General features: G+C 40.6%; 1 protein-coding gene across 1 annotated transcript in view; it reads right to left on the bottom strand.

The window, feature by feature from the left end:
- LOC104653868 (zinc finger protein 91-like) overlaps positions 1-13,595 on the bottom strand; it is a 78,901-nt gene that overhangs the window by 43,416 nt on the left and 21,890 nt on the right. The window contains exons 2-3 of the mRNA XM_030925350.1: positions 4,446-4,572; positions 3,508-3,603 (exon numbers count right to left, since the gene is read on the bottom strand). Coding sequence (XP_030781210.1) covers positions 3,508-3,603; positions 4,446-4,572 — 223 coding nt within the window. The remainder of the gene's footprint in view (positions 1-3,507; positions 3,604-4,445; positions 4,573-13,595) is intronic.

Here is a 13,595-nt window from a genome sequence, read left to right as displayed (position 1 = left end):
TCTGAGTTAGGACAGGAACTCCCTGGGTGCTGCTGAAGACTCAGGCTTTCTGCTCTACAAAGCAGGCAGGAGCCCTGCCCTTCTGGGTGGGGCTGCAGCCACCCAAACTATGGCTGTGGATCTGATCCTCCTTGTGCTCGTGGTGGTGCTGGTGGGGGCGGGGGAACAGGGTCAGGCAGGAAAAGCCAAGATCTGCCCTCCTGGGTGCAGCTGCAGCTGCCTGACCCATGGCTGCAGACCTGGGCCTCCTGCTCCACAAGGACAAGCAACAGCTCTGCCCTTTTCAAGTTGGTGGGGTCGGAGCTCCCTGGGAACAGCTGCAGCCGCCCTCCCAGGTAGAAGACTGGGCATCACTGCTGCCTACATCACTGGGGTCCTGGGAGGACCCTCCCCCATTTCTGCTGGCTTGGAGGTGTCTGCTCCTGCTGCCTCTCTTCTCTCCCAGCACCCATGCACTGGGAGCTCAGAGCAGGGTTGGAGCCAAGCCCTGGAGCCATATAATAATGGCAGTGGGAGGAAGACAGATTCCTTGGCAGAAGAGGAGTCCCTTGTAGAGCCCAACCTTCAGGGGCCCGCAGACCAGAGTGAGGACTTCTGGTGCCTCCTCCAGGCCTGACCAGGGCCACCCAAGGACAAACTGGAATGTACTTTCTCCTCTCTGAGGTCCAGAAAAGCCCCGGGCTCAGCCAGAGAGGGCAGAGGACACAGAAACAACGGGATGACCAGCCGCAGAGAGGAGCTACCTTCTTTGCCTGGCAGTTTCAGAGACCTGCAGAGACCTCAGAATGACCTGCCTGCAGAGAGAAGTCACCCTCTCCAGGGCCTCCTCTCTGCTGAGAGCTGAACACTCGATGGGATGACCTGCTTACAGAAAGGAGCTACCAACTGTGCGTCTCCTCTGAGCTGTTCTAACACTAAATAAAGATCCTCTTTGTTTTCTTCACCCTTCACTTGTCTGCATACCTTATGCTTTCTGGACGCAGGACAAGAACTCAGGCAAAGGTGCCACTGGCCACAAAGGTTTCCAGGAAGAAAACTGACACCTCAAAGATTCTGTAATACTAATTATCTCATTTATTTCAGGCACAACATGTAAATTCTAACATATTGTCTAAAATGTCTAAATCTAATATTGCAGAGAAATTTGAAATAGGAAACAGAAAGTAGAAATGTATAGAGATAGTGACATCAGTAAGATGGAAAAAGGTGCTCTATCTTCTTATTCCCCCACAGCAAGAAAATTTGTCAGCCACCCCTGACAAAAATGTCTATACAATAGAGCCAGACATCATGGCTCACATCTGTAATGACAGCTACATGGTATATTGAGGTTGGAGAATTGTTGCAGAAAAGGATTTGAAGACCAGTCTGGGTTATGTGGCAAGACCCCATCTCAAAAACAAGTGCCTTTAATAGAGCTTTAAGATTCAGGAAGGAAGTTCTGAAACTCTCCTAAAGCCCAAGATTGAGGAGTGTTCTTTTCAGAAGGCAGGCCCTCATTAAAGTGGCAAACTACAGGACCTCTGTTCCTGGCTAATGACCAGGAAATAGTTCACCCAACTTGGTCTCACTGAGAATTGTGAACTTACTCTGTAACCATCCCAAACTCCTCCCAGCCACAGTCTGGGAGAGGTTCTGCCCTACCAGAGGCCTAGAGGAAGACACAAATTAATAGCCATGCAGGCAGGACTGCAGACCTTGGACTTTACTACGGTCTGTGAAGCAGTTCCATGACTCAGTTTCAGCTTCCTGGACCACAGTTCATGGCCAGTTAAGCCTACATAGAAACCCACACAGTGACCTAGGAAAATCCTCTTTGGTATTCAGTGAAAGCCATACTCATCCACATCCTGATACAAGGCCCACCATATGCAGACCCAACTGCAGAAACCCCACTTAGTATCTGTTCTAAAGATCAAAGTCCTGAAGGATATTAAGTCTATCTAAAAGTAAAATGGAAATTATAACTACCCAAGCTCCTTGTAACAAGCCAACTAAAGGTGGACCCTAGTGTAGACTCGTAAGTCTTGTGACAAACCAAACTATAATCCTTCTCCACTACAAACCCAGAGAGCATCCCATCACCCTGGGGTCCCAAAAAAAAAACAATCTTTACCTTCTGAAACCAGTTTATAAAAACTTGCAGAGGTGTTTGCTCCTTCAAATTCACAGACACTCATGCAAAACTATATTGTGCCCATTGTCAATGCTTCTATTTTAACATAGCACTGAAAGTATGTGGCAGAATAAGTAGTCAAAAAGTTTTCAAAAGCCACTGAAGATTGAAGACAAATAAGTAAACAGTTGCTGTTTCTAGATCATATGATCTTATACATAAAAAACTATAAACAGTACATTAAAACTGGTCTAAACTAATAAATATACTCAGTAGACTAGAAAAATAAAATTAAATTACAAGTATAAATTATGGCTCCATACACTTAAAACAAACTCTTTGATATAATAGAAAAATAATCTATTTGGAAGAGCATTAAAATAATAAATTTCTGGTAACAAATTCAACCAGATGTAAAAAGTCTTCACAAGGAAAGATATAAGATATCAATGAAAGAAATTAAAGACACAAATAAATTTGAAATTTTTTATTTCTATGGATTCAAAGAATTTTTTTTTTTTTTTTTTGAGACGGAGTCTCGCTCTGTCGCCCAGGCTGGAATGCAATGGCGTGATCTCCGCTCACTGCAAGTTCCTTTTTTGTATTTTTAGTAGAGATGGGGTTTCACTGTGTTAGCCAGAATGGTCTCGATCTCTTGACCTCGTGATCCACCCACGTTAGCCTCCCAAAGTGCTGGGATTACAGGTGTGAGCCACCACGCCCAGCCAAGGATAAATATTTGTAAGGTGCCATATTATCCAAAGTAATCTATAAATTCAATAAACTTATCAAAATTTCACTGATATTTTTCTCACATTAATGAAAAATACAATTCTAAAATGTACATGAAACTACAATAAACTTTGAATAACCAAAGCAACCTTAAGGAAAAAGAACAGAGCATAAGGACATCATACTTTATAATTTCAAACTATACTTCAAGAGTATAGTAATAAAAACTGGATGGACTGTGTAGAAAAATGATCAACAAAAAAATAGAACATAAACCACTACTCACCTGTTTCAGATATAATGCTAAAAGAGAATTTAAAATAATAGTTTAACATAGAGGTTTTTCAAAATTATGCAGATATTTGTGTATCCCCCAAAACAACAGAAAAGTGGCCAGATTTTGCAGTCTCTTATACTTCATGAAGAGGACTTTGGCTCTCAATGTAAACTTGAAGGAAGATCACCAAAGAGAAAGTCAAATCTTTAGAAAATTTAAAAACATAGGACAGAAGATGTCCTTGTGTGACAGTAAAATTTAAAAATCCTCAGGCATCCCAGAAACTCTTTCCTTTGGAACACAGCATCCCAAATCACATTTTAAGGACTGACTTTCTCTTTGACTTTTGGACCTCTCTTCTGTTGCATTCATTCTCACATACCTAGGGGTTTGGCTACAGTCTCGTGTCTCTTCATATTCCAAGGCTCTTTTCCTTGCTCCAGATAGGTGATCAGGTCTGGCTTAGAGAAAGCAATACCTGTTTCATTAAAAAGAAATAACATGAATATTGCTCATATTCTTCAATTCTCAAGCTAGTAATCTGCTCAGTAAAGAGGATGTAATAGAATAGTCTAGTAAATTAATAGTAATTTATAAAATAGTAAATAGCAATTTATAACAGAAATTTCTAAATCTTTAGAAAATATTTTAAATTTGTACGTTCTTAATTTCACTACCCAGTACTACTGAATCAAAAATTGGTGGTGGAAGGCCGGGCACAGTGGCTCACACCTATAATCCCAGCACTATGGGATGCCAAGGCAGGCAGATCACCTGAGATCAGGAGTTAGAGACCAGCCTGGGAAAAACAGTGAAATCCCATTTCTACTAAAAATACAAAAGAAGTAGCTGGGTGTTGTCGTGTGCGCCTGTAATCCCAGCTACTCGGGAGGCTAAAGCAGGAGAATTGCTTGAACCCAGGAGGTGGAGTCTGGAGTGAGCCAAGCTTGCACCACTGCAATCCAGCATGGGGACAGTGCAAGATTCCATCTCAAAAAAACAAAACACAAAGAAACATAAAAACAGGTGGATTTTAAGGCAGAGGAAACAATATTTTATGACACCAACCTTCAGGCATTACCAATAATCTAGAGTGAAAAACACAGATCAGCTGAGGAATGTAGAAAATTCAAATCAAGATGAAACGTCTTGAAGATATTTCTCTCTACACAGACAAATCCCCAGAATTTATTTCAAAACAGGAATCTGAAATTCATTCATACAAAGCAAAAACTACCAAAAAAAATCTACACAAAAAATAAATAAATAAAATAAAACCTTTAGAATATATTATGAAATGTGTATTGAAGTTATTCTCACCGAGAAAGACCAGGTTTCTGTAGTTCTCTAACATCACATCTCTATATAAATTCTGTTGTGCAGTGTCCAGGCATTGCCACTCTTTCAGAGAAAATTCTATGGCCACATCCATAAATGTCAGTGGTCCCTGAAAACACACACGAACACATTTACCAAGTGGCCATGGGCAGAATTTTTAATTTGACTCAAGATGAAATGAGAGAGTGAAGAGAATTCCTTGTAACTCATAAGAGTGAATGCAATTCATAAAGTAATTCTCAACACAGAAATATTTTCTAATATATTCTCTAACTCTGTGTAAAGAGAGTGGCATAATCCACAACATCAGTGTATATATAATAGTTTTCTGGATTATAACATATAACATTCAGAGCATAAACACAAACATACATTTTTGAGTGCTGTATTTACATCACACAAAATGAGCTGTGTATATTTTTCAGATGGAAAAGACATGTTGAGTTAGAAGGCACCTCTCAAATTTCAATGTATATAATGAACTGGAAATCTTGTCTTGCAGATTTTTTTTTAACTTATATAATCATTTTAATAGATATAGAAAAACATTTGGCAAAATTCGACATTCTTTCATGATAAAAACTCGCAAAAATTACATATTGAAGGAATGCACCTCAACACAATAAAGGCCATAGATGACAAACCACGACTAACATCACACTCAATGGGGAAAACTTGAAAGCTTTTTCTCTATGATCCAGAATAAGCTCAGAATGCCCACTCTCACCACTCCCATCCAACACTGTACTGGAAGCTCTAGCCAGAGCAGTAGCCAAGGGAAATAAACAAAAGGCATCCAAATTGGAAAGAAAGAAGTCAAACTGTCCCTGTTTGCAGGCAACATATCTTATATAGGAAACTCTAAAGGTTCCACCAAAATGCTGCTAGAAATAATAAATTCAGTAAAGTTGCAGGATATAAAATCAACATACAAAAATTAGTAGTGTTTCTATACACTAACAGCAAACTATCTGCAAAAGACATGAAGAAAACAAGCCCATTTACAGTAACTACAAAAACTACTTTGGAATAAATTTCACAAACAAGGTGAAAGATCTCCACACTCAAAACTATAAAACGCTGATGAAGGAAATTGGAGAAGTCACAAATAAATGGAAAGATATCCCATGCTCACGGTCTGTAAAAAATACTATTGTTAACATGTCCATGCTACTCAAATCAATTTATAGATTAAATGCAAAATTTGATAACTATCAAAATGCCACTTACATTCTTCACAGAAAATAGAAATAAACAATTCTAAAAGTTGTATGAAACCACAAAATACCCTGAATGGCCAAATGATCTTGAGCAAAATGAACAAACCTGGAGGCATCACACCACCATACTTCAAAATATACTGAAAAGCTACAGGAACCCAAACAGGGTGGTACTGTCATAAAAAAAAGACACACAGACTAATGGAACGGAATAGAGAGCCCAGAAACTGTTTTCTTTTTTTTTTTTTTAATTTCATTATTTTTTTTTTATTTTTTTTTCTTGTTTCTTTCTTTTTTTTTTTTTTATTATACTTTAAGTTCTAGGGTACATGTGCATAACGTGCAGGTTTGTTACATATGTATACTTGTGCCATGTTGGTGTGCTGCACCCATCAACTCGTCAGCACCCATCAATTCATCATTTATATCATGTATAACTCCCAATGCAATCCCTCCCCCCTCCCCCCTCCCCATAATAGGCCCCAGTGTGTGATGTTCCCCTTCCCGAGTCCAAGTGATCTCATTGTTCAGTTCCCACCTATGAGTGAGAACATGCGGTGTTTGGTTTTCTGTTCTTGTGATAGTTTGCTAAGAATGATGGTTTCCAGCTGCATCCATGTCCCTACAAAGGACGCAAACTCATCCTTCCTTATGGCTGCATAGTATTCCATGGTGTATATGTGCCACATTTTCTTAATCCAGTCTGTCACAGATCGACATTTGGGTTGATTCCAAGTCTTTGCTATTGCGAATAGTGCCGCAATAAACATACGTGTGCATGTGTCTTTGTAGTAGAATAATTTATAATCCTTTGGGTATATACCCAGTAGTGGGATAGCTGCGTCATATGGTACATCTAGTTCTAGATCCTTGAGGAATTGCCATACTGTTTTCCATAATGGTTGAACTAGTTTACAACCCCACCAACAGTGTAAAAGTATTCCTATTTCTCCACATCCTCTCCAACAACTGTTGTTTCCTGACTTTTTAATGATTGCCATTCTAACTGGTATGAGATGGTATCTCATTGTGATTTTGATTTGCATTTCTCTGATGGCGAGTGATGATGAGCATTTTTTCATGTGTCTGTTGGCTGTATGAATGTCTTCTTTTGAGAAATGTCTGTTCATATCCTTTGCCCAGTTTTTGATGGGGTTGTTTTTTCTTGTATATTTGTTTGAGTTCTTTGTAGATTCTGGATATTAGCGCTTTGTCAGATGAGTAGATTGCAAAAATGTTCTCCCATTCTGTAGGTTGCCTGTTCACTCTGATGGTAGTTTCTTTTGCTGTGCAGAAGCTCTTTAGTTTGATTAGATCCCATTTGTCAATTTTGGCTTTTGCTGCCATTGCTTTTGGTGTTTTCTTCCAGGGTTTTTATGGTATTAGGTCTAACATTTAAGTCTCTAACCACCTTGAATTAATCTTCGTATAAGGAGTAAGGAAAGGATCCAGTTTCAGCTTTCTACTAATGGCTAGCCAATTTTCCCAGCACCATTTATTAAATAGGGAATCCTTTCCCCATTTCTTGTTTCTCTCACGTTTGCAAAGATCAGATGGCTGTAGATGTGTGGTATTATTTCTGAGGACTCTGTTCTGTTCCTTTGGTCTATATTTCTGTTTTGGTACGAGTACCATGCTGTTTTGGTTACTGTAGCCTTGTAGTATAGTTTGAAGTCAGGTAGGGTGACGCCTCCAGCCTTGTCCCTTTGACTTAGGATTGTCTTGGCAATGCGGGCTCTTTTATGGTTCCATATGAACTTTAAAGCCGTTTTTTCCAATTCTGTGAAGAAACGCATTGGTAGCTTGATGGGGATGGCATTGAATCTATAAATAACCTTGGGCAGTATGGCCATTTTCACGATATTGATTCTTCCTATCCATGAGCATGGTATGTTCTTCCATTTGTTTGTGTCCTCTTTGATTTCACTGAGCAGTGGTTTGTAGTTCTCCTTGAAGAGGTCCTTTACATCCCTTGTAAATTGGATTCCTAGGTATTTTATTCTCCTTGAAGCAATAGTGAATGGAAGTTCATTCATGATTTGGCTTTCTGTTTGTCTGTTACTGGTGTATAAGAATGCTTGTGATTTTTGCACATTAATTTTGTATCCTGAGACTTTGCTGAAGTTGCTTATCAGCTTAAGGAGATTTTGGGCTGAGACGATGGGGTTTTCTAAATATACAATCATGTCATCTGCAAACAGGGACAATTTGACTTCTTCTCTTCTCAACTGGATACCCTTTATTTCATTCCCTTGCCTGATTGCCCTAGCCAGAACTTCCAACAATATGTTGAATAGGAGTGGTGAGAGAGAGCATCCCTGTCTTGTGCCAGTTTTCAAAGGGAATTTTTCCAGTTTTTGCCCATTCAGTATGATATTAGCTGTGGGTTTGTCATAAATAGCTCTTATTATTTTGAGGTACGTTCCATCAATACCGAATCTCTTGAGCGTTTTTAGCATGAAGGGCTGTTAAATTTTGTCAAAAGCCTTTTCTGCATCTATTGAGATAATCATGTGGTTCTTGTCTTTGGTTCTGTTTATATGCTGGATTACGTTTATTGATTTGCGAATGTTGAACCAGCCTTGCATCCCAGGGATGAAGCCCACTTGATCATGGTGGATAAGCTTTTTGATGTGCTGCTGAATCCGGTTTGCCAGTATTTTATTGAGGATTTTTGCATCGATGTTCATCAGGGATATTGGTTTAAAATTATTTTTTGTTGTGTCTCTGCCAGACTTTGGTATCAGGATGATGTTGGCCTCATAGAATGAGTTAGGGAGGATTCCCTCTTTTTCTATTGCTTGGAATAGTTTCAGAAGGAATGGTACCAGCTCCTCCTTGTACCTCTGGTAGAATTCAGCTGTGAATCCATCTGGTCCTGGACTTTTTTTGGTGGGTAGGCTATTAATTATTGCCTCAATTTCAGAGCCTGCTATTGGTCTATTCAGGGATTCCACTTCTTCCTGGTTTAGTCTTGGGAGAGTATAAGTGTCCAGGAAATTATCCATTTCTTCCAGATTTTCTAGTTGATTTGCGTAGAGGTGTTTATACTATTCTCTGATGGTAGTTTGTATTTCTGTGGGGTCGGTGGTGATATCCCCTTTATCATTTTTTATTGCGTCTATTTGATTCCTCTCTCTTTTCTTCTTTACTAGTCTTGCTAGCGGTCTGTCAATTTTGTTGATCTTTTCAAAAAACCAACTCCTGGATTCATGGATTTTTTGGAGGGTTTTTTTGTCTCTATCTCCTTCAGTTCGGCTCTGATCTTAGTTATTTCTTGCCTTCTGCTAGCTTTTGAATGTGTTTGCTCTTGCCTCTCTAGTTCTTTTAATTGTGATGTTAGAGTGTCAATTCTAGATCTTTCCTGCTTTCTCTTGTGGGCATTTAGTGCTATAAATTTCCCTCTACACACTGCTTTAAATGTGTCCCAGAGATTCTGGTATGTTGTATCTTTGTTCTCATTGGTTTCAAAGAACATCTTTATTTCTTCTTTCATTTCGTTATGTACCCAGTAGTCATTCAGGAGCAGGTTGTTCAGTTTCCATGTAGTTGAGCGGTTTTGATGGAGTTTCTTAGTCCTGAGTTCTAGTTTGATTGCACTGTGGTCTGAGAGACAGTTTGTTATAATTTCTGCTCTTGTACATTTGCTGAGGAGTGCTTTACTTCCAATTATGTGGTCGATTTTGGAATAAGTGCGATGTGGTGCTGAGAAGAATGTATATTCTGTTGATTTGGGGTGGAGAGTTCTATAGATGTCTATTAGGTCCGCTTGGTGCAGAGATGAGTTCAATTCCTGGATATCCTTGTTAACTTTCTGTCTCGTTGATCTGTCTAATGTTGACAGTGGAGTGTTGAAGTCTCCCATTATTATCGTATGGGAGTCTAAGTCTCTTTGTAAGTCTCTAAGGACTTGCTTTATGAATTTGGGTGCTCCTGTATTGGGTGCATATATATTTAGGATAGTTAGCTCTTCCTGTTGAATTGATCCCTTTACCATTATGTTATGGCCTTCTTTGTCTCTTTTGATCTTTGATGGTTTAAAGTCTGTTTTATCAGAGACTAGGATTGCAACCCCTGCTTTTTTTTTGTTCTCCATTTGCTTGGTAGATCTTCCTCCATCCCTTTATTTTGAGCCTATGTATGTCTCTGCATCTGAGATGGATCTCCTGAATACAGCAGACTGATGGGTCTTGACTCTTTATCCAGTTTGCCAGTCTGTGTCTTTTAATTGGAGCATTTAGTCCATTTACATTTAAGGTTAATATTGTTATGTGTGAATTTGATCCTGCCATTATGATAGTAACTGGTTATTTTGCTCGTTAGTTGATGCAGCTTTCTTCCTAGCCTCGATGGTCTTTACATTTTGGCATGTTTTTGCAATGGCTGGTACCGGTTGTTCCTTTCCATGTTTAGGGCTTCCTTCAGGGCGTCTTGTAAGGCAGGCCTGGTGGTGACAAAATCTCTAAGCATTTGCTTATCTGTAAAGGATTTTATTTCTCCTTCACTAATGAAACTTAGTTTGGCTGGATTATGAAATTCTGGGTTGAAAATTCTTTTCTTTAAGAATGTTGAGATTCCAGGGGGGCGGAGCAAGATGGCCGAATAGGAACAGCTCCAGTCTCCAACTCCCAGCGCGAGCGACACAGAAGACCAGTGATTTCTGCATTTTCAACTGAGGTACTGGGGTCATCTCACTAGGGAGTGCCGGACAATCGGTGCTGGTCAGCTGCTGCAGCCTGACCAGCGAGAGCTGAAGCAGGGCGAGGCATCGCCTCACCTGGAAGCGCAAGGGGGAAGGGGATCCGTTTTCCTAGCCAGGGGAACTGAGACACACAACACCTGGAAAATCGGGTAACTCCCACCCCAATACTGCGCTGTAAGCATACAGGCACACCAGGAGAATATATCCCACACCTGGCCGGGAGGGTCCCACGCCCACGAAGCCTCCCTCACTGCTAACACAGCAGTCTGCCGCGATCTATCCGCAAGGCAGCAGCGAGGCTGGGGGAGGGGCGCCCGCCATTGCTGAGGCTTAAGTAGGTAAACAAAGCCGCTGGGAAGCTCGAACTGGGTGGAGCTCACAGCAGCTCAAGGAAGTCAGCCTGTCTCTGTAGTCTCCACCTCTGGGGACAGCGCACAGCTGAAGACCAACAGGGGAAGTAGCGGGAGCCGGTGCAGACGCGAACGACTCTGTCTGACAGCTTTGGGGAGAGCCGTGGATCTCCCAACGTGGAGGTTGAGATCTGAGAACGGACAGACTGCCTGCTCAGGTGTGTCCCTGACCCCTGAGTAGCCTAGCTGGGAGACATCCCCCACTAGGGGCAGTCTGACACCCCACACCTCACAGGGTAGAGTACACCCCTGAGAGGAAACTTCCAAAGGAAGAATCAGACAGGTACACTCGCTGTTCAGCAATATTCTATCTTCGGCAACCTCTGCTGCTGATACCCAGGCAAACAGGGTCTGGAGTGGACCTCAAGCAATCTCCAACAGACCAACAGACAGTCCTTCTGACTGTCAGAAGGAAAACTATCAAACAGGAAGGACACCTATACCAAAACCCCATCAGTACGTCACCACCATCAAAGACCAGAGACAGATAAAACCACAAAGATGGGGAAGAAGCAGGGCAGAAAAGCTGGAAATTCAAAAAATAAGAGCGCATCTCCCCCTGCAAAGGAGTGCAGCCCATCGCCAACAATGGATCAAAGCTGGTCAGAGAATGACTTGGACGAGAGGAGAGAAAAAGGCTTCAGTTCATCAAACTTATCAGAGCTAAAGGAGGAATTACATACCCAGCGCAAAGGAACTAAAAATCTTGAAAAAAGAGTGAAAGAATTGACAGCTAGACTAATTAATGCAGAGAAGATCATAAACGAAATGACAGAGATGAAAACCATGACACGAGAAATACGTGACAAATGCACAAGCTTCAGTAACCGACTCGATCAACTGGAAGAAAGAGTATCAGCGATTGAAGATCAAATGAATGAAATGAAGCGAGAAGAGAAACCAAAAGAAAAAAGAAGAAAAAGAAAGGAGCAAAGCCTGCAAGAAGTATGGGATTACATAAAAAGACCAAATCTACGTGTGATTGGGGTGCCTGAAAGTGAGGGGGAAAATGGAACCAAGTTGGAAAACACTCTTCAGGAAATCATCCAGGAGAACTTCCCCAACCTAGGTAGGGCAGGACAACATTCAAATTCAGGAAATACAGAGAACGCCACAAAGATACTCCTCCAGAAGAGCAACTCCAAGACACATAATTGCCAGATTCACCAAAGTTGAAATGAAGGAAAAAATCTTAAGGACAGCCAGAGAGAAAGGTCGGGTTACCCACAAAGGGAAGCCCATCAGACTAACAGCAGATCTCTCGGCAGAAACTCTACAAGCCAGAAGAGAGTGTGGGCCAATATTCAACGTTTTTACAGAAAAGAATTTTAAACCCAGAATTTCATAATCCAGCCAAACTAAGTTTCATAAGTGAAGGAGAAATAAAATCCTTTACAGATAAGCAAATGCTTAGAGATTTTGTCACCACCAGGCCTGCCTTACAAGAGACCCTGAAGGAAGCCCTAAACGTGGAAAGGAACAACCGGTACCAGCCATCGCAAAAACATGCCAAAATGTAATGACCATCGAGGCTAGGAAGAAACTGCATCAACTAACGAGCAAAATAACCAGTTAATATCATAATGGCAGGATCAAGTTCACACATAACAATATTAACCTTAAATGTTAATGGACTAAATGCTCCAATTAAAAGACACAGACTGGCAAACTGGATAAAGAGTCAAGACGCATCAGTCTGCTGTATTCAGGAGACCCATCTCACATGCAGAGACATACATAGGCTCAAAATAAAGGGATGGAGGAAGATCTACCAAGCAAATGGAGAACAAAAAAAAGCAGGGGTTGCAATCCTTGTCTCTGATAAAACAGACTTTAAACCATCAAAGATCAAAAGAGACAAGGACATTACATAATGATAAAGGGATCAATTCAACAGGAAGAGCTAACTCTCCTAAATATATATGCACCCAATACAGTAGCACCAAGATTCATAAAGCAAGTCCTTAGAGACTTACAAAGAGACTTAGACTCCCATACAATAATAATGGGAGACTTCAACACTCCGCTGTCAACATTAGACAGATCAACAAGACAGAAAGTTAACAAGGATATCCAGGAATTGAACTCATCTCTGCACCAAGCGGACCTAATAGACATCTATAGAACTCTCCACCCCAAATCAACAGAATATACATTCTTCTCAGCACCACATCGCACTTATTCCAAAATTGACCACATAATTGGAAGTAAAGCACTCCTCAGCAAATGTAAAAGAACAGAAATTATAACAAACTGTCTCTCAGACCACAGTGCAATCAAACTAGAACTCAGGACTAAGAAACTCCATCAAAACTGCTCAACTACATGGAAACTGAACAACCTGCTCCTGAATGACTACTGGGTACAGAACGAAATGAAAGCAGAAATAAAGATGTTCTTTGAAACCAATGAGAACAAAGATACAACATACCAGAATCTCTGGGACACATTTAAAGCAGTGTGTAGAGGGAAATTTAGAGCACTAAATGCCCACAAGAGAAAGCAGGAAAGATCTAAAATTGACACTCTAACATCACAATTAAAAGAACTAGAGAGGCAAGAGCAAACACATTCAAAAGCTAGCAGAAGGCAAGAAATAACTAAGATCAGAGCCGAACTGAAGGAGATAGAGACACAAAAAACCCTCCAAAAAAATCAATGAATCCAGGAGTTGGTTTTTTGAAAAGATCAACAAAATTGACAGACCGCTAGCAAGGCTAATAAAGAAGAAAAGAGAGGGGAATCAAATAGATGCAATAAAAAATGATAAAGGGGATATCACCACTGACCCCACAGAAAT

The sequence above is a fragment of the Rhinopithecus roxellana genome, chromosome 20 (assembly GCF_007565055.1).
Source record: "Rhinopithecus roxellana isolate Shanxi Qingling chromosome 20, ASM756505v1, whole genome shotgun sequence".
Classification (NCBI taxonomy): Eukaryota; Metazoa; Chordata; class Mammalia; order Primates; family Cercopithecidae; genus Rhinopithecus; species Rhinopithecus roxellana.
This window is presented reverse-complemented; position numbering and strand designations above follow the sequence as displayed.